This window comes from Aricia agestis, chromosome 6, assembly GCF_905147365.1.
Source record: "Aricia agestis chromosome 6, ilAriAges1.1, whole genome shotgun sequence".
NCBI classification, from domain to species: Eukaryota; Metazoa; Arthropoda; class Insecta; order Lepidoptera; family Lycaenidae; genus Aricia; species Aricia agestis.
Window position 1 is genome coordinate 16,316,665 of NC_056411.1, and position 21,758 is coordinate 16,338,422.

The window sequence follows — 21,758 nt, forward strand, 5'->3', positions numbered from 1 at the left end:
TTTGCTTTTATATAATGCCTATCTAAATAAATGGTAAGGTAAGGTAAGGAACAGAATTATTATACTTTATGGTGAGGCCAAACGAGCGTAATTTTGTGAGTCGTGAGTCGCAGAATTTCGGTTGCGTAATTTATTTTTCATACTAATATATTATTATATAATAACTATATTATAATAATATATAGTTGATCAATGATGATGCTAAAAATATTATAAATATTAATTTATGCCATAAATTATGAAAACTAAGAGTCTGCCAACTGTTTCAAGTAAAACTCACGTACCCTGCACTTAAAAGTATCTCTGGTTTTTGACATCCTGATTTCCGGAGGAAGAGCGTTCCAGAGGAGAATAGCCTGGATATTAAAAGAAGAGTGGACGGAACTTGACTTGTAAGAAGGGCAACTTAAAAGCTGATTTGAAGTGGATCGGAGGTTTTTATCGTGCCTGCTGCAACGGTATTGAAAGTGAGGGGCGAGATATTCGGGAGTATGGGGATGATGCAGCAGTGAATACAGCACACACAGTGCCCGCACAGAGCGGCGCTGACGTACTGGTAACCAGTGTAGCTTGGAGCGATACGAAGAAACATGGTCGTATTTTCGAAGGTTGAATATGAATCGGAGGCAATTATTAAACAATCGGTCGATTTTATCGAATTTGTCGGCATTAAGATCTAAACAGCACAGGTCACCATTGTTAATTGTAGGAAAGATAAGGGACTGGACCAGCAAGGTCTTCACCGGAGTGGAAAGAAAATTTTTGAGCCGGTAGATGAATCGTACATATTATGTCGTACTGCCAGATATTTACGTGAAACTTTATTTTTAGATGATTTTAGTTCTCTATTTAAAAAATTAATTAACCCATCAAGCCCCATAAGCTCACCGGTGAGCGAGACACAATAGAATAACAATAGATTTCCAAGGATCCACGATTCGAAATTTCGAATATATAAAATATTCAATAATTAGTCACACGCCAGGTGTAAGGTGTAACAGAAGCACTTCAAAACTCTTGTTACGTGCGCGGTAAGGGCGGTCCAAAGGACAAAATGTTACACTTGATGTGTATACCTGGCTACTGGCAGGTAGGTACTAATTCGTATGTAACAGGGTATTTGACAGATTTTTAATTTATTCTATATTGTTTCTCTCCTTGTTACACTTCTTACAACGTAAACAATAAAACAGAGATGCAAATACATGCCGCCAAGGCCAACACAATATTAGTGTAAACTGTGAGCCGATATTTATGAAAATTTAAATCCTTTTTGTTTTTTGAATCAGATTAACATCCGTACACTGAACATTTATTATAATATCCTATTGTTTATAAGATAAGTTATCGTTTTACAACACAAAATTCGTAGACAACGCGCCAACGTCACCCTTGTGGGCGCAGGTACACAAACTCCGCGAGTTTGTGTACGCGGGCCCGCGCCGCCCGCTTCCCCGCGTACACAAACTCCGCGAGTTTGTGTACGCGGGCCCGCGCCGCCCGCTTCCCCGCGCATACCCCTCCGTTGTTCTGCGCAAGTACATTCGTTTCACTACTGTAGGGATATGTCATATTGCTATACTGTGACTTAGGTCCCCGATTTGCATAGGAATCAACTTCTCTGATTACACATCATAATAATAATTATATATTTTTTAGACTTACCATGTAGAAGTTAGAGGGGGACACACACATTTTTCCACTTTGGAAGAGTCTCTCTCGCAAACTATTCAGGTTATAAAAAATGATATTAGAAACCTATCCATAGATACCCCACACGCACAGGTTAGATGATTTTTTTTTTGTTTCAGTTGTATCTATTTTTTATAAAATTTTCAATAATTTTTCCAATTTTGTATCAAAATCTTAAAGCGGTTCACAGACTACATCTACATACCAAGTTTCAATAGTATAGCTCTTATAGTTTCGGAGAAAAGTGGCTGTGACATACGGACGGACAGACAGACAGACATGACGAATCTATAAGGGTTCCGTTTTTGCCATTTGGCTACGGAACCCTAAAATGTAGCCCATTTGTTTTAAACTATGAAATACGCTATGTAATAGGATAGCTTTCTTTTTTTCGTGCAATAAATAAGACAGAAAGTACTAAAATATTAAATTTACTGCATCAAATACATTCTCATGTCAATAAACAAATCATTTATAAAATATTTCATATTATACAAAATTCATATCAATGTTATAAAAATTCAATCAATTTGGACTAAGAACTCTTGTATTTCCAATTTCTGTCGCATTATAGCGGACAACACGACTTCGGTGTTGCACACAACATTGAGCGTCTTTTCGGACTGCAGGAGATAGTATACTAGATGGAGATCGTTGGGGACTGTAAGAACGAGATAGCTGTAGGGGCGCCGCGCGTGCATCTCCTGTATGGACACGTACGAGCGGCGGTTCTTTTCGACGCGGCCGCCGCAGAGCTCGATCATCTCGCTGAGGGCGGCTCGGCCGGGCTTCACGCAGGGGGTCAGATAGAAAGTTATTCCCTCGAACAGACGCCGTCGCTGCTCACCACAAAGCAGCACCTCGTTGACGTCACATTTGAACGATGTATTGAAGGTCTCGTCCCTCAGACCGTACTGCGCCTCGTCCGCGAACTTGTTTTGCCGCTGGCTCTCTAATACCCACTCGGGTGAAAGTAAGTGTTTGACGGTGACGAGGCAGCTGATCAGCTTGGTCGTCCGCACCAGCTTCTCCATTATCAGGTGCGTCGCCTCAGCAGCCGACGTCACCACAAGACCTCCGAGTTGTCTGAAACAAAAATATGAAAATTTACATTCCTATTGACAACAACGCGTACCACTCCACCCCCCTTAACTACAATCAATTTAACGATAAAAAAAAATATTACATACTATTACATGTCCCGGTGAACTTCGTGTCACTTAAAAGTCTTAATAACGGATTGGGCTAATTTTAGTCTTAAAATATTCGTAGAAGTCCAGGGAAGGTCCCTGGACTTCTACGAATTCCAGGGCCCAATCCGTTCAGCCGTTCTCGGGTTTTGCGCTTATCAACACATTCAGCGACTCATTTTTATATTATAGATATTATGAAGATTTAAGTCTCAATTTGCCGTTTGGATTTTAATAAAATCACACCACACAAAAAGACAGCGAAGCTTTTCATTTACACTAGATGGGTAGGATATTACCTGACGATGGCAGCGAGTCGTTGCTGCTCGTGCGCACTGACAGCAGAGAACAGCACACGGGGTGCGAGCTGTAGCGGCGGCGGTGCGGGCGGCGCGGTGGGCGGCGGCGGCGGCGCGGGTGGCGACAGTCGCGGCCGCTTGGCGCGCCGACCGGCAGCCGACGCCGCCGCACGCTTCGCCCGCTCGTGAGACTCCTGAGTTATGTTGATGGGCATCTTCCATGCATCTGTGAAAAATTAACACAGTGTTTATTTATTTTATTTACAGTTTTGTTACACAGAAGTATTTTATAATTTTATTATACAAAGTTACACCTTTAGCACACCGACACTGCGAAACGCGAAAAATCTGCGAAACAGGAATAGATCGAGATGCAATATAACACATTGTCGTTTGGCGGGTGAGACAATAAATGGGTTCGCCGTTAGTTCGCAGCGTCAATGTGCTAAAGGCATTAATAAAACAAAAATAACTTAGATGATGCTGTAATCAAAAATTTGCTGCAACAAAATGTGGATGGAAATTCACAAAATATGATTAAAATCTTCATATTTTTATCCTTACAATATTATTAAAGTGGTTGTTGTGTTATTGGATACTTACTCATCAAATGTGACACCAAACTGTAGTCCATGCGGAAGGGACTTGGAAGATTAAACTGCTGGTATTTTGCATTCTCAATCTGTAAAATAAAAATATTACGTTTTTGTAACACACAGAAACAAGACTACTAAGTAAATAGTAAACTAAAGATGAGTTAGTGCATTTGTGATAGTATCATGATAAACAATGCACGAGCATATAATTCACGAGCGAGATAAAAAATGAAACCTTGTCTGCATTGCCAAAGTCACTTGAACACAGTACATTTTTTTTTGTAAGGGAGATTTTCTTAAGTGTTTGTAGATATTAGTACCGACAATGTTCTAGTCTTGAGTCAGACCAGTGGTCCCCAACCTTTTTTTCATGCGGGCCACAAATATGTTTGGTCTTGGTGTCGCGGGCCGCAATAAAAAAATGTAAGGTGAAAAAATAGTTTATCAAAATTAACGATTTAAAAAATGTCACGACTTTCACTACAACTTTACATTATTTTGCCGGTGGGCGGTGGTTTAAGAGCACGCGGGCCACAAATCAAGTCAAGGCGGGCCGCGGGTTGGGGATAGCTGCTCTAGAATCTTGAGTCTAGAGTGTACCTGCGATAGCGCGCTCATGTTGCCGACGAGCAGGTCTGTGAGCCAGGCGGCGCTGACGACGGGCACGCCCCACTCGCGCGCGCGCCTGTACTTGTTGCCCTCCGCCCGCTTCACTATTAGAACTGTGTTGTCGCGACTCATGTAAGGCGTCATCTGTAAACGAAAGTAAAATCATGAAAAACTTGTAGCCCCTACTAATAAAATATTTACATAATATCTTATCATTATGCAAGGTCTGATTTATTTAGCAAATTGGAAAAGTCACAAAGGCAGCGGATTTTAAATAGTTATACACTGTGTTTATGTATCTTTATTGACAAGATTTACATAACCTATTTGTATCGACATTATTTATATGCAAACATAAATAGATTCAAATACCTATTTATAATTGTCAAATAGATTTAAACCAGCAAATTACCACCTCATATTCCGGTTTTGATTCTATAAATTTGCTTGTATTTTTTATTATTTTAAGCTCTGCGGCTGCCTTTATTCCAGTAATAGACAGACTTTCGCATTTATAATATTAGTATGGATTACCTTAGCACCCAACTGGCGAAGCGCGCACGCCAGCCGTCGCCGCTCGTCGCGCCGCCAGCCGGACAGCGCAGCGCGGTGGTGTCGCGCAGGCCGCTCGTGTGCGGCATGCAGCGCGGGCAGGTGCAGCGCCTGCCACGGCGGCGCCACGCTGCGACGCTCCATCGTGTCAGACACCCAGTACGCGGTCACGCAGCGTTTGGCGTCACGCAGGGCCTGCAACGCATATTAAATGATGATAAATTATTTAAACTCAAGCTGTACACAATATTGTAGGTGGTATGTTTTGGTATGCTGTGAGACCAAATCCTGGATGGTTTTATGAGTCCATTCCGGTTTGATATCCAAGATTACTGGTGGAATGTGACCTTTCTTCTTTACAGGTATGGTAGCTTCGCGTAGATTTTGGTCGATTGGATGCACTACATTATCGACATTTAGTGTTTCGTAGCTGTTAGGAGATGTTAGGTTACGGCTATGGTCGTAACTTTTCTGCAGTTTAGATGGTGCAGTTTTCTTAGGAAACCTCCAAACATCTTCACTATCTTCAGCTGATCTTTTCAGGCTACTTGTAGATGATGACCTTGTCAAGTAACGATCCATTGACTGTATAGTTGTCGCTATGGATATCGATAACTCGGATTGGTGAATCCCATCACTAGTGCGAAGGTACTTTAAGCGAATGCACAAATACAACGTTTAAGCAAGCTGCGCGCGTGCACTCGGGGTGAATACCGAGCGGTGACTCTACCGTACTTTGAAGGTGTATAATAAATAGCAGAATCAGGTTACTCAATTGAAGTATTGCAAATTTTTTCACCTGCATGACGACGCCGTGCCGCTGCGTCTCGCACAGCACGTGCGTGACGCGCGCACAGTACCCCGCCTCCACCTCCCCGCCGCGCCGTGCGATCGCCTCCGCCCACCGCGCTACTCGCTCCGCACCCACAGATTGCTGGTACTCCACCTTGAAAATTATAGACAAGTTTTTTAAATACAATATGTACAAACGTCATAGGGTCAATTCAGACCACACCGCGACGCGTAGATGCATTTCTAAATTTGTATGGATTTGACAGATTTGCAAGACGTCTCACGCTCCCGAAATCTGTCAATTCAGTACAAATTTAGAAATGCATCTACGCGTCGTTACGGTCTGAATTGACCCATAGACGATGAATGTTTTTTTGAATAAAAGGTACAGCTTGTCTATAAAGAGTAAACAAAAAAGGAGGTTTCTATTTATTTCATCAATTATTATAGATTCACTGGTCAAATTTCTAGCATAATGTTCTAGATAAATAGTTAAACATACGATATGAAACACGCATCCCAGCAGGAAGAGATCCGGAGGCAGTTTGAGGTTAGGATTGTGTCCGTAGAATTGCGCTCGCGGCGGCGCGGCGCGCACGGCGCCCGCGTACACCTTGTTGCCGACCACGCCCGTCGCACCCGCCTGAGAGATATTTTTTTAATTCGGGACTTAAGTACTGTATACAAAGTGTAGGGTTTGTATGAGTCCCCCTGTATATTTGACTGTAGCAGCGCTGAAAGAGTAACTTTTTTAAACTTTTGTATGGGAAAATTCCTGACGCAGGGGCGCTTGCCCATACAAATCACAAAAAATTGCTCTTTCAGCGCTGCTACTTTCAAAGTGAGCTCTGTATAAGGGACACATACACACCCTAAAGTATTATCACTTGGTTTTGTTACACCCTGCAGAAGAAGTTGGCTAAACGCCAACATCGGACATTTTCATCGGATGCGGCTTGTTTCTATCTGATAAATACAAAATACACTAAACTGTGCACATTGTCTGACATTTAAGTCGCGGACGCGACTTTGAGCGTTCGGATCTCCGAAAAGAATCTGGCTAGCGGGATGTTTTTGCATCCGCAGACGTTATGAACGGGGCGCGGGGACGCATCCGCGGACGTTTTAGGTTCTGAAATGACTGGCCAGACATCCGAAGACTCATCTTCCTTTTTTGCATCCGCGGACGTCCACGGATGAACCGTGCACATTGTTAAGCCGCATCCATCAGCCGCGACTTATGATTATGAAAACGTCCGATAATTTGTTTGTAGCTTTAAACTATCATACCTGTTGCGGCACGGGATGTGCGTGGTGGGCGGGGCCAAGTAGTAGGCGTGTCGGCGCGCGCACCGTGCCGCCCGCCGCGTGCGCAGCTGTCATCAGCCTGGGAGGAGATACGCACTGTGATTACTAGTCTTCTACTTACAACAACAACATCATTCTTCTATGAATCATAAATATTAGGTTAATATAAAAACATTTTAAAGCTTATTCGATGTGCAAATTTTGAATAGCAATCGGGCTAAATCTTTATGTCCATTAATTTCTTTGAAATAATTAAAGACGACGTTGAAAATTTCAGTAAAAATTATGTTCTAACATGACTTCTTATTAATTCCACTGGCGTAACAAAAATGAATGGCACAGTTAAAATAGTAACGTAAATAAGCTTAGACTTTGTGTCAAATAACGTGTATCAAATGAGATTGTGTCTCAGATTATAGACACTTTATTTATTTTTAATTTTACTTCATTAACTTCATCTCATTGCTGCTTGGTTATGTAGTCTAAAATGCTAGTTTTTTTTAATAGCTTAATACAAAATGTTTGTATTAAGCTATTAAAAAAAAAACCGTTCTGCACGTTGCAGGACTGCCCAAGATCGGGATGGTTGGCGCTCATTGGGGGAGGCCTACGTTCAGCAGTGGACGGCAATAGGCTGATGATGATGACGATGATGATGATGATGAATATTGCATCCGGTCCTTTGAAAACCACTGTCTAGTGAAATGTTTCATGTCTGGCTATATTTTAGTCGGACGAGAATTAAACCCAGTGTGAAAATGTGTATGAAAAATTATTCGTATATTTGACGCGGACGAAGTCGTGGGCAATAGCTAGTGAGAAATATATATTCAACAGATTAATATACCCTTTCTATACCTGTTTGTTAAGGATAGCTCCATAAAGTAACGTTAATTACTATTGATTTTGTGAACATAAGGAGCAAAAATAAATATACTAAAATAATCGTAGCTCAGCTCCAATATTAGTTAGAACAATTTTTATTACTAATATATGTTTCTCTAATGTAGTGCTACAAAATAGTATTTGTGTAATCCCTGGCCGCTGGAAAAATAATGACGCCACAGGTCCATACAAAGTTACTCAATGCCCTTTAGCAAAAACACAAAATATGGACCACAAATATTTTCTAGCGCCGCCATATTTAAATTGTCACACCATTTAAATATGGCTACGCTAGAAAATATTTGTAGACCTGTGTTGCTTTTAAAGTGCCACATTGTAATGGCTTTTACATCCTTGTAGATATTGTGTGTTATTTCAAAGTGCCATTTTACAACATGGCATCTCCTAACCATGCTTGTAGATCTGTGTTTTTTTAAAGTGCTATTTTACAATATGGCACCTCTTAATCATTCTTCTAGATCTGTGTTATTTCAAAAGGACATTTAACAACATGGCGCCTCATAAATATCCTTGTAGATCTGTGTTATTTCAAAAGTGACATTTTACAACATGGCGCCTCATAAATATCCTTGTAGTCTGTACATCTGTGTTTGTACCTGAGCGTGCCGGCGGCGGAGGGCTCATGTTCGGGCGGCGGCGCGGCGCCCTGCAGCCGGATGGACAGCATGTTGGCTAATGCCGTCTTAGTCTTAGGGTTCACCAGCAACGCGCCTGCACCTGCTGTAGAAATCAAGAAATTCACATAAAAAGGAAGCCAGTAACAGAAATAAAGTGACACAATATAATATTTTTAAGTATTTAGTAATGCTTTGTAAAAAGCACTGCTTGGATGCCATCAAAAGGAAATTGCGTATCCATGCTTTAAAAATATCCCAGCGTTAATAAACATTATGAATCTATTTATTTCAATAAGTACACAGCCAATAATAATAAAACATCTCCACGATCTAGTTTATCCGTGTGGTTGTCCTTTACAACACAAATTACACAACCCAATAAAATATTTTTTAATATATTTTTTTGGGTTGTGTAATTTAAAAAATATCTGTCGAGTGGCTTTTTCAGCGTTACATACGGAGACAGCAACATGTATGTTAGTAGCATAATGTTATCCTTTATGGTGAGAGTACCGACGCATCTTCTGTCGACCTCTGAAGCGGAGGAATTCTGGCCGACTGTCGTGGTTTACCGAAGGTTCCGGGGGAGACTCCGGAACGAAGCGAGCGTCACCTCGCCGTTAATTCGTGATAAAGTGTAGTTATTAAGATTAATTAAGGTATATATTGTATGGGCCTACGTAGCCTGATTTAAATAAATAAATAAAAAAAATTACCTTGCTGTTGCTCCGGCGTGGTGGGTGTAAGGAGCGCGTCCACCTGTTGCTCTTGCAACGGCGCCACTACGTGCTGCGTCACTGGCGCCACCTGCTATATTGAACAAACGTCAGAGTTTACCAAACCCATTAAACCAGTGTTCCTAAACTTTTTTTTCCACGGGCCACAAACATGTCCAAAATTTTTAGGGCTAAAATAAGAACATAATTTAAAATTAGCGATTAAAAAGTTGTAAAATTTTTACGACTTTCACGACCACTTTGCACTATTTTGCCGGTAGGGGTTTTAAAATGGTTTAACTACACGCGGGCCACTGAAAAAGTCCCGGCGCGCCGCGGGTTGGGGATAGCTGCACTAAACGTTACATAACATTCTTCATTTATTCTGCGTATAGCATTACAGTATCAAAATTTAATATTGGAGGAAGATTTGGAATATTAAAACCTCCATTACAATAGAAGATCCGAACTTAAAACGACCTTTACTGAATCGACCTTTTAAAAAATAATAATTAAATTTAGTCTGTCGAAGATATTTTTAGACAACTCATTCTCGACATATTTTGTAATATACTAAATATGTTATAAAATATGTTTCATTCTATTATGAGCTCGGTGAAGCTAATTTTAAGTTCGCATCTTAGACGATTATGCATGATATAACACATAAAAGGACCAAGGTTTGTTTTTATTAGGTAAGTAAAATAAATATCTTTTTAAAAGAAAAAAATCCATCTTTTAAAATCATCTTCTTTCGTCTCGCCGGGTTAGCTCTCGAACCGGTGGTAGTCACGACGTTCAGAGAGTTCGAATATTTACCTGTTTGGGTGGTTGGTGGTGGTGCGGCGCGTGCTCCCGCTGCGCCTGCAGCTGCTGCAGCCGCTGGTACTGCTGCTGGCGCTGCAGCTGCTGCATCGGCGACTCCACGCCCGTAGCGCCAGCCACGCCGCTCACTGACAAAAAAGTGGCTGTGACAATCGGACGGACAGACACACATGACAAATACATAAGTTCACTTGCTGAGAAACCTTATTTACGATTTAGGCACAATAATTTAAAAAAAATGTAAATATCGCACAAAACGTACGTACTAATGCGTGCATGACGTAAAATGCGTACTTGAGTGCGTTATGCGTATTTACGTTCGCGAGCATACACGTAAAGCACACACTGACGCTACTTTGTTTAATATTATATTTCTAATTTAAAAGCAGTAACGTCACAAAAAAAAAACGAAATCCATATATAAAGTAATCCCAAAAAACAAAAACATTAATTAAAAAGTATATAACGTGATATTACAATTATTATTGCGTCATGGATATGTAAATACATATCCGTGATGCAATAATTGTAATATCAGTTATCACACATTTTTACAGTTGTCTACTAGCATTCAGTAAAGACAACACAGCATATTTAAAGTTTTTAAAGCGAAATTTTTATTCAATATTCCCTGAAAGTAACAAACACATACACGCGTTTTACGAACGCGCGCCTGACCATCGACTGTAAGAGGTGATTGACCTTACCGATTCAAGGAGTAAGATATTATCTAAGGATTGTTATATTTTGTAAAAACTATTATATAAATAGAGTCCACACATTTCTAATGTAATATTAATACTAACGTTTCGTTACAGTATTAAAGGAAAATTATTCTAAAACAATAAAAGTAAGAAAATTCAAATATTCATAAAAATTTAAGTGCTGTACAACATAATGAATATAATACTGTGTATAAAACATAATAAATAATAAACTAACACATTTTACGTAAAATTATACTTTGTAGGTATTATTATCACAGATTCTTTGTAATTACAACAATATGAAAATATTTTTATCTCAAAATACCAGATAGATACCGGCATATCATACTAGCATCTTAAAAATTAAAAAAACTTACAGTCAAAATCGTAGTATTCCATTTTAAAATGTCGTCTAAACTACATAGCGTTTGTCCGGGAGTTTATCACAAACTAAGTATAAAAGTTGACGCAAATAAAAGACACCGGATTAGATGTATTTATGCCGTTTTGAAATTATAATATCCGTTTGATACGTCAATCGTTCACTATGTATGAGACCGTATTGAATATCAAAATTTCTAAACGCAAGCACTTGCAAGTTTTACGCGACCTTAAAAATGTTAGATCGTTTTTACTAAATCTTTGTTTTTTTAAGTAATAAATCTGCGCTAAAAAGAATCTTTGCCGACTCATCGTACATAATATACTGTAAGTCAATCTGTAAGTCATACACTTACAAATATGCATCAAATGATATGGAAAATGATACATATTAAATCTTTTTGGGTCATCAGCCATGTATCAAAGTCATTAAAACCAGCAATGCGGGCTTAAGGTAATCATGTAAAAATAGTTTTTCTGACATGTAACTAGCGTATTATAATACTAACTAGCGTAAAGTAATTTTTTCTGAAAAACAATATGATTCGCTTATCCTGACGTTATATTTCGGTGTTTAGTAAGTAATTAATACTTTAAGGGCCTGTTTCACTACTTCCTGATAAGGCTATCCACCAATTAACTTGACAGATCAAGTATGGAGAATCTGCCAAAAAAGTTGTGAATACCCTATTAGGCACTTTATCAGAAAGTGGTGAAACCGGCCCTAAGTCTTAAGATATTGTGTTGGAATATTGTGGGGTAAAGGCTTCTCTTGCGTCTTACATTTTGAAGATTGATGTAACTCGAATATCACACAGACTTAGCCATCCCTATATAGAAGAAACTGTTTATGTTGGGCTCATAATATGACCCTTATGCCCCCAACAGCTATACTCACCAGGTGACTGAGGCGGTTGTGCGGGCTGCGAGGGAATGGTCGCCGTTCTAGCGCCCTGCTGCTGCAGCCACTGTACCTGCATATAAGCACTCTATATATAAACAACATCAATCGTGTATACACTTTAAAATAAATAAGAAAAGATATATTACCTTTTGATGTATGTAAGGGATATTATCACAGAGTTTTAGCTCCGTGGATATTATAAAATATTATTATACCGTATAAAAATAGTATGGTTTTTTATTTCAATTAACTTTTTTCTTCATTTCGACGGGTGCAAAGTAAAAAGAGTCATCTACAAAACAGCTACTTTTCAGGAGAGCGCATAATAGGAAAAAATGCTCCCATTTTGTCAATTTCCAATCAAATTTATTGAAATTTTCATCGTTGTTTCATTATTTATAAATTAATCTACATGTATATTTAATTTCTTCTATTTATGTTTAATTTACGAGATATTGTAGTTGTCTGCATCTACATTGCGCTTGAAAATATGACAACTGAGTTAACTACCACTTGGTCGTTTCTACGTGGGAATTAAAAATTATATTTATTAAAGTATTTTTACCGATCACTAGTGCCATTATCAGTACCTAAGTAAAGTATAACACTTTATGTTATTAAAATATGTAGTTAATGCCCGTTTTACACCTTAAAAACACCAAGCTCAGAACATAATTGCGTAGATATCGTTTTCTACGTTGTCGATTCGGTGCAAGGTGCACGATTTAGAAGGAAGTTAAAATATGAAATACTAGCTTTTGCTCGCGGCTTCGCTCGCGTGGAATTTGAAAATCGCGTAAAATGCAAATATTGCTGTAAGCTCCCTTAGAAACATGATGTTATTCCAAGACCAAAAGTAGTCTAGTAATATAAGCGGTTTTATCTTTTCAAATAAGTTTATGCCAAAAAACAATACGATTAGTTTCTTAGTTAGAGCGTGAAGGAAGGACAAACAAATAAATAAATAAAAAAACATACTTTCCCATTTTAATATTAGTTTGGATATACTTAGGAATCATTCATTTACTTTCGTACAAATCGTAATTTCTCACAACAAAAATTAAATTCTGTGTCAATACTTTAATTACTTTAAAACTAATTTAAAAAGTATTCAGTATCATTATCAGTACAGGAACTATGTTGTAAATTATTATAATTTAGGCAGAGGCTTATTACGAGTAAGTCTTTGTACTTGGCACTTGTGAATTGTGATCATGATGGGTTCATTATAACATCATAAGCATCGCCGGACGTTTTAACACCATCGGAGGAATGTATACGATTCTTCAGAACACAAAATGAAATTTTATTTCAACGATTTCTTAATTGCTTTTCATGATCACAGAGATCCTAAAACCGGTCAAAGATAAGTTAAAATGAATACTTCGCGAGATATTTTTGCGCTACAGTTAAACTTGCAAATGCCGGAATATGATGTTTTGCAGGTTGCAATTTCCCATTTCTGGACTGATGTAATTGTTTACCTAAATTTTGTCGTAATTTACGTCACGTGTCAATACACGTATCTTTATTTCTCAATCGCCTTTTCTTTACATCAATACTGAACTGACGTCTTTTTCTACCGTTTAACGAGGAAGGCGTAGAACAATCACTTGATGCCTCCACTGCCGAAGAAGTATCAATGGTGTTGTCTTTAGAAGATTCACAGTTTGAGAGGGATAATATACTCGATGGCTCGATATATGAGTTAATAAACTCAAGCAGGTCATAGATTATATGAGATCAAACTATCTGTTTAATAAAAAAGACAAAATATTTTGATCTAATACTGATAATGGACGCGGCGGACTTGAAGTGATGAATTGTATTCTGAGGGCGTTGGCGTATTCAATAATTTGCTTAGATCGACATCCAAATTTTCAAAATCATTTTATATTTTAGACTGAGAGTGAACTGGTGTGACTGGCCCAGAGTATTCAGATCATGAGGACTTATCTTACGAAGTTAACTTATATTAATTTGTATTCATCGCTGATACATCAAGGTTTTCTATAGAAGTTCAATAATTCTTCATCAGGCAACACAGTATTTTGCTCGATAAATCTATCGTTTATGTTCTGGAAACTTTCAACTTCTTTAAAAAAGTTGTTTTGGACTTTCTGAACATGAAACAACAGTAAAAAATAACAGAAAGAAATTAGAAGTCAATTAATATAATAACAATAAGAATTAACATAGAAAGGTACTCATAAACATAACAAACAATACTAATTTACAAAAGTAAATTGAGACATCTAAATCACAATCGCAACGTAGAAAAAGCTATATGGCAGATAGCCGCTTATGCCGCATAACATTAACCCCGCGCGTCCCGCGTATAGACGACCAGCGGTAGTTATCCGCATCTACGTCGTGCAATTTCACAAAACAGGAGTAGATGTCTTCTTTTACGTGACAAAAGTACCAGAAATAAGGTGATATTTGAATTTTTGTTTTTGTTATGTTGTAGAACATGATATTTTAAGCTAGTTTCTACAAAAAAACGAAAAACTCAAAATTGCAGATGACTTTTTTTACTTTGCACCCGTCGATTTATGAGTTTTGTTTGTTTCTATCATACTCTAGCACAGTCTTTCCCAAAGTGGGCGATAACGCCCCCTTGTGGGCGCTGAAGATCTAAAGGGGGGCAGTGCGGGACCTAGAAAATATGGGGGCGTTGTGTAGAGGCATAGGGGGTGATTTATTTCATCAGAATGCATTTGAAATTGAAACAATGGGGGTGCTAAAACATAATTTGTTCTCAAAGTAGACAAAACAAGTTTGGGAACCCCTGCCCTAGCACAATATGTTGATACAGGCATAGGAGCTTTTGAATCTAATACCTTACATAAAAAAATGCATAAATAAAAGTATCGCATTTGCCGCAAATTGTATTAGTAAAGCGTGTGCAATGGAATTAATTTTTCCGGAAACCAGGAAAAAATACAAATGTGTTAGTATTACAAATTATATATTTAGTTAGTAAAAAGTGTGAAATGAAAAGCAGCATGTTTTAATTCTCCTTTATTGTCAAATGAAAACAAAAAAGAAGCAACAAAACCATATTATCTAAAATAAACACAAGCATTTAATTTAACAATAATGATCTTAATGATAACATAACAATTTAAAAAATAACAAGCAGAGTTTTGGAAGTTTAAAAAAGCATAAAGCATTTATTCTTAGTCCGGTATAAATAGTGATCAAGATGCATCTCAGTCTGAAGAGGCAGTTGGGCTCTATGATTGGTCCAAATTTTGACAGCTAACCAATCAAGGAGCCTGAACCGTGTCTTGAGACCGGAGATCTTAAGTACTGACTATTTCTACAGGCCTCAGTGAACAAGCAGAGGTGATTGAGTGCAAGAGGTTACGTGGTCATTCATCTACCTGTTGCTGCTGGGTAAGGCCGGGGGGCAGCTGGCTGCGGATGAAGGTGACACTCTGAGGTGCAGGAGATGGTGCTCCAGGGGACCCCGACACTACACCGGGCTGCTGAAATGATAAATACATTTTTAAAATATTTCTAAATGTAAAGCATTATGTTTTTTATAGTTAGACATTGATAATTTTTAACTGAAATAAAAGTATTTTATTTTGTGTATTTCATAAAAATGTTGAAAACTACCCATATTTAGATTTTTTTAGGGTTCCGTACCCAAAGGGTAAAAACGGGACCCTATTACTAACACTCCATTGTCTGTCCATCTGTCTGTCTCCAGGCTGTATCTCAAGAACGGCTCTAGCTAGACTTCTGAAATTTTCAGATTGTGTATATCTGTTGCCACTATAACAACAAATACTGAAAACAAAATAAAATAAATATTTAAGGGGGGCTCCCATACAACGAATGTGATTATTTCGTCCTTTTTCGCTCTATATCAATAATGGCAAGAGGGACTTGAATTCACACATTCTTTAATTGTTAAATATGTACTTTAATATTTAATAATAATATTAAAATAAAATAAAAATTTAAGGGGGGCTCCCATACAAAAAACACTACTTTTAGCCTATTTTTGCTCTGTATCGGTATGGAACCCTTCGTGCGCGAGACCGACTCGCACATGGCCGATTTTTTAAATTATGCCTTTGAAAAGAAAACTCTGCAGATGAGCATAGCAATTAGCTGGTACTATCTAAGGTTTGTATTATGATAAAAGCATTTTTAGGACCAATTTCAAGATCAAACGAGGTGAAAAGAAATTTTCATCTGACAATAAGATTAATACCTTGTATTAGAAGATTTAGTGATGTAGTATGTAAATTGAAATTTTTAGTAGTGTATAAACTTCAAAGAACATATTATTATTGTACAAATGAAATTAGACAACAAGCCCTGACACCCATATGTAGACGAGAAATATAAAAAAAAATAGATGAATACCTGTTGCTGTGCGAGCGCCTGTGCACGCTGTATGCTCAGCTGGCGGCGCTTCTGGAGCTGGGCGACGAAGATGGCGCGCTGCTGGGGGTCCATCTGCTGCAGGTGGGCGTGGGTCTGCGCGTCCAGGTGAATGAGCTGCCGCCCGCCCGCCCCCGCCGACCACGACACCTGCAATACCTTAACAATGAGAGGAGCAGAGGTGATAAATGTGTATTATAAAGTGATTGGTGCAATTCTGAGAAGGCTAGTTAATGAGGTGCAACTATTATTTTATGTGCCAGTGAAAAACTATGTGAGGGAGTATTAGTTTTGATTAAAATATATGATAAAATAACAGTCACACCTTGTTAAAATTATGTTAAGTAAAGTTATGTAAAGTTAGGAAATTGAAGTGATATTTTTGTGAGAACAAAAATTACTTAAAATTAATTTATTAAGATAAATATAGGAGTGCAGTTAAAACTTTAAGATTACCAGAGGCTACATAAGTTTAATATTAGAATGCATTATTTTGGGTTATAGTGCTTAAGTGAAGTTACTAAAGTGCTAATAATGCAATGAATTACTCATTCATGCAAGTGACAACAAAAGGATCCTCACCCTGGGTCCGACAGATCCCGGCTGGCCAATCTGTTGGCGTTGTTGCAGGTACTGCTGTTGCTGCTGCCAGGAAACATTCTGGCCACCTTGCTGCAGGATGGGCTGGCCACCCGGCGAAACTATTTGTTGACCACCGCTATGTGTTATTATCTGCTGTATATTCTGTGAGCCGGGCTGCGGTGACTGAGGCACTTGGGTGAGAACTTGCTGATTCTGTCCGACGTTCTGGCCGATTATCTGCTGACCGGACTGTGTCACGAGCTGCTGGGAGGACTGGGTTTGTATCACGACTTGGTGCTGCTGGCCCTGCTGTGTGATCACGTGCTGGCCACTCTGGGACAATACTTGCTGACCTCCTTGTGTGATTATTTGTTGCCCACCCTGATTAACAATCTGCCCACTTTGGTGCACCATTTGATTTTGAGATACCAGCTGCTGGCCACCCTGAAGTGTAACCTGCTGGTTTCCATGGACCAGTATCTGCTGTTGGCCATGCTGATTGATGAGGACTTGCTGGGGTGCTTGGACGATTTGTTGCTGACCTGAGCCACTAAGAAGCTGCTGCTTTTGCACCAAAATTTGATGATGAGTCTGACCCTGCGAGCCGAGGGATTGTTGTAGAATTTGCTGTTGCCCCTGTTGTATGGGGTGCTGGGGACTCAGCTGAGATTGTTGGTTACTTATAAGCCCCTGCTGCTGAGTTTGCATTATTTGCTGTTGTAGTATAACCTGTGGGCTGCGCTGCATCGGATTTCGTAAGATCTGGTGCTGCCCCTGAACATTCTGGACCATTTGCACCTGCTGTCTCCATGCACCTTGTGCAGGAACATTTGAACCCTGCTGTGTTTGTATCTGTTGTCCAATAACTGACTGCTGTGAGGTGTTCCCTACCAGTTGGCCCAATTGTCCACCTTGTACTGTTTGTGCTTGAGAGGATGCAAGATTCTGCTGGTTAAGAACACCCAAATTAACATTCTGTTGATTGGACATTGACTGAACTGTTTGTTGCTGCATCATACCCTGATTTTGGGATGAAATTTGCTGTCCTGTACTCAATATTTGCTGATTAAGCACTTGTGACTGTCCTAGGTTCTGATTAAGCTTGGCATTCAAGCTCTGTTGTAGATTTTGTGTAGATTGTGCAAGTTGTTGTGCAATATTTTGAACAGCATTTTGCTGACTTAAAGTCAGGCCCTGTTTCAAGCCCATGCTCTGCTGGCCTAATTGTTGTTGTTGTTGTTGCTGCTGTTGCTGCTGTTGTTGTTGCTGCTGCTGTTGTTGTTGCTGTAAATTATTAGCACTCTGGCTGAGCATTTGACTTATATTTTCAATTTGCTGTTGAGCAGAAGTCATGGAAGATTGTGTTTGATTCTGTTGAATACCATGCTGAGTATTTTGAATGTGTTGTTGAATTTGTCCAGATATATTTTGGTTCATTTGGTTACCAGACTGCACAAACCCTTGTTGATTCTGTTGGGTCCCCATTTTTTGCTGTAGCATTTGCATTCTCAGTTGATGTTGTTGAAGGACTTTTTGTTGTTGAATCTGAATTGCAGAGAGTCCATGTGGTTGTTGTTGTTGTTGCTGGTGCTGCTGTTGCTGTTGTTGGTGTTGCTGCTGCTGGTGTTGTTGAAGTTGTTGCTGATGATGTTGTTGTTGTTGTTGATGCTGCTGCTGTTGCTGAAGCTGTTGTTGGTGGTGTTGTTGCTGAGAAATCTGTTGGTGCTGCTGATGCCCATAGCCTTGGGACAAGGCAGATTGTTGATTTTGCATACCCGCTTGTGACACTATAGTATTTTGGCCAAATTTCTGCATTAAATGAGCAGTATTTGCTTGACTTCCCTGTATCTGTAAGTTTTGAGTAACCATACCTTGCGGTACAGACTTACTCATTATTCCAGAAGTCGCCATAGATGTAACATATCCCATAGAACTTGGATTAAAAGTAGCCAATGAGGAATTTGCTGTAGAAGGCGGATGATTCCACGGCATTCTCTGCTTTAATCTATCTAAAAGTGCTTGTGTACTGTCATCTTTGTTTTCAGCCATGTTCTGTGTGGGTACCTCATTCTTTGCAATACCTTCCTCAAAATCAAATCCGGTGATAGCACTTATTCGATCCATTGGCTTAGGAGGCTGAGGTACTATTAATAGTTTGGGATGAAAAACATCCACCGCGGCCTGTATTCTCGCCCGTAAGCTTTCTAACACCCAGTCCGGAGTCACAACTTTTATTCGGGGCTGGCCTAGTGCAGCACTATACTTCTTGCCGGAGGCTTCACCACAGATTAGATGTGTACACTGAGGGTCCAAGTTTAACTTCACTTTCCCACCATTGTATGTGATGAGGGCGAATAATGCCTTGGCGTCCGCGGCACTCACCTTACAAACGCACGCAGTCACATTCGAGAATATCTTATTCTTACTGGGAAAGTAGGGGTTAGGGTTGGCGAGCTTCTTCAGACGAGCACACGCAAGAACCCAGTTCTGAGTCACAGCAGGTATCTGGTAGACCTCCTGGGCATCCTCGACGTCCGTGTCCACGGCATTTTGACCGCAAATTACATGCGTAACGTAATCCGTGAAGTACTTTCTATTCTCGGCCCCGCCGGACTGGAGCAGTAGCATAATCTGCGAGTACAATAAAACGAAATACCAGTTTTACAGCAATTCAATGCATAAATAAAAATAAAAACAAGAATGCACGTCAAAAACATACCTTTTCAGAGACATCGCCAGACAAGTAGTACTTGACATCCTTGAAAACTTGCTCTTGCAAAGTTAAGGAATCCAAGTCGTCGACAATCGTTACCATTTTCTATTTCATGAGAATAAATAAACGTTGCTTCATAAAACATTTCACATCTTCCAAGCGATTGCCAAAAAAATGAAACTCAACAAAATACGACCATCATTTATATTTTTTAAATTTTAATGGCCATAGTCGCCATAGATAATGGCTACGAATGTCTGAAAACTGAATTTTAGAACTGGCAACACCTACACTGCAAACACCTGAGGCAAAAACATTTTTCCCGCGATCCTATTTTGCAAAATATATACGGTAGTCATAATTTGCTCTGTCTACGGGTCATAATGATCATATTAATTATAAGAATTAAAGATAATATTATATTCAGATTTCAGGTTGACGATTTACTGAATTTTAGAACTGGCTACACCTACACGGCAAAAACATATTTCCCCCCGATTGTATTTGTAACAAAAAATCATAGATAAAGTATTAAAGTACTTACCTCAATGACAAAAACACATTTTTTCCTATTTTTTTTATATATCGGCAGAATATATATATATATATATATATATATATATATATATATATATATATATATATATATATATAATATTATAAATGCGAAAGTATCTCTGTCTGTCTGTCTTGCTTTCACGCCAAAATTACCGAACCGATTGTAATGAAATGTTGTACACAGATAGTCTAAAGCCTGAGAAAGGATATAGGCTACTTTTTAACTGGAAAAAAGGGTTATAAGGGGGTGAAAATGCGTAAATTTGTTAAGATTAAGTTAGTTCCAAAAATTCATAATAGATGGCGCTATTCCGTCTCCTACATCGTACAAGCGCTTACTCAAACGTGTTAATATAAGAGGTGGTAAGGATTACTTTATTTTATTTTCTGAGTATTATGAGTACCTACTATTATATATGCTCGTTGCTGTAGTATTATGAAATACTGATATTTGACTTCGACCCCACTTCCCAGTTTCTAACACCCTACGCAAAAATAGGGGCGTTTTGTGTGACGTGTCTGTCTGTCTGTAAAGTGTAAACATTGAAGTATAAAGTAAGCGTACCGTGGAAGCACCTCTGTCGTGGTAGCCTACATTTTTCTAGCTACTATATGTATAATATATTATATAAGTTACTCTATGACGGGAACTACCGCGCGATATAAGCTGAAGCTGTCCATGCGGACGGAGTCGCGGGCAACAGCCACAGTGGGACTATATTTTCTAATTTGGCCCCCTCACATCGGTGGTATTTGCACGGGCGTTTATTATATACTTAGCTTTGATAAGGAGGGGGTCCCTAACGTAAAGTCCCTCGCCCATGAAGAGTTCTGCAGCAGCCTAAATACCTACTCTGCCTACGGACACGCTCCACAGTATAATAATTATTATATTGTAAATAGAAAAAAATACTTACATGTACCTCGCCGATGAAAATCGGTGGTTACATAATATATTATTGTCGATTGGACAAGTAAGATGGATAGTCCGGAGTTAGAGAGTAAGTTTCACTTGTACAATACATTTAATGTGACCCCTCAGGGAGCCATTCACTTCCTCTCAAAATATCAAATGTCATTAATTAAGAAAAAAATGCTATTATCCTGGATGAGTTAGGTATTATTTATTTCCTTAATGTTTAAACCAATGATTATTATATTTTTTTGGTTTCTGACTACTGTATTTTTTAAATAAAGCTTTATTACCAATTGGGGGGCCACATTACCACCTTTTCCTACTTATATTATTAATAAATAAACGTGTAGATTAAAAAAATATGGACATTTCAAAAAATCCTTATATCATTTAAGCAAGTAGGGCTCTTCGCTGGAAAAAGGGGCATTACCTAACGAGACGCGTTAAAAACCTCGATTGAAGTTCAAAACACGTTATTGTGTGGGTGAACG

The 21,758-nt window shown here is 38.9% G+C and overlaps 1 protein-coding gene across 4 annotated transcripts; it reads right to left on the reverse strand.

Annotated features, from left to right (window-relative positions):
• Nucleotides 1-2,107: 2,107 nt before the first annotated feature.
• LOC121727941 (PAX-interacting protein 1) lies at nucleotides 2,108-20,012 on the reverse strand. 4 transcript variants are annotated; one of them, XM_042116008.1, is made up of 16 exons: nucleotides 19,800-20,012; nucleotides 17,081-19,711; nucleotides 16,481-16,648; nucleotides 15,484-15,588; nucleotides 12,089-12,164; nucleotides 10,097-10,230; nucleotides 9,278-9,368; nucleotides 8,541-8,664; nucleotides 7,021-7,117; nucleotides 6,233-6,373; nucleotides 5,738-5,884; nucleotides 4,921-5,133; nucleotides 4,378-4,530; nucleotides 3,785-3,863; nucleotides 3,182-3,407; nucleotides 2,108-2,778 (listed from the first exon to the last, which is right to left on the reverse strand). In XM_042116008.1, the coding sequence occupies exons 1-16, from the start codon at nucleotides 19,893-19,895 to the stop codon at nucleotides 2,214-2,216; spliced, it is 5,046 nt and encodes a 1,681-aa protein (XP_041971942.1). In that variant the 5' UTR covers nucleotides 19,896-20,012; the 3' UTR covers nucleotides 2,108-2,213. The 4 variants fall into 4 exon arrangements, with proteins under 4 accessions (XP_041971942.1, XP_041971941.1, XP_041971940.1 ...); XM_042116007.1 differs by having other exon boundaries at nucleotides 9,278-9,371; XM_042116006.1 differs by having other exon boundaries at nucleotides 16,481-16,657.
• Between the last annotated feature and the right edge of the window lie 1,746 nt (nucleotides 20,013-21,758).

Coding starts and splice junctions, on each gene's coding strand:
- LOC121727941 (XM_042116005.1), bottom strand. CDS start 19,895: ATGGTAACGATTGTCGACGACTTGGATTCCTTAACTTTGCAAGAGCAA. Junction 19,712..19,799: donor CTGGCGATGTCTCTGAAAAG/GTATGTTTTTGA, acceptor TTGTACTCGCAG/ATTATGCTACTGCTCCAGTC. Junction 5,134..5,737: donor GGCACGGCGTCGTCATGCAG/GTGAAAAAATTT, acceptor TATGCGTTGCAG/GCCCTGCGTGACGCCAAACG.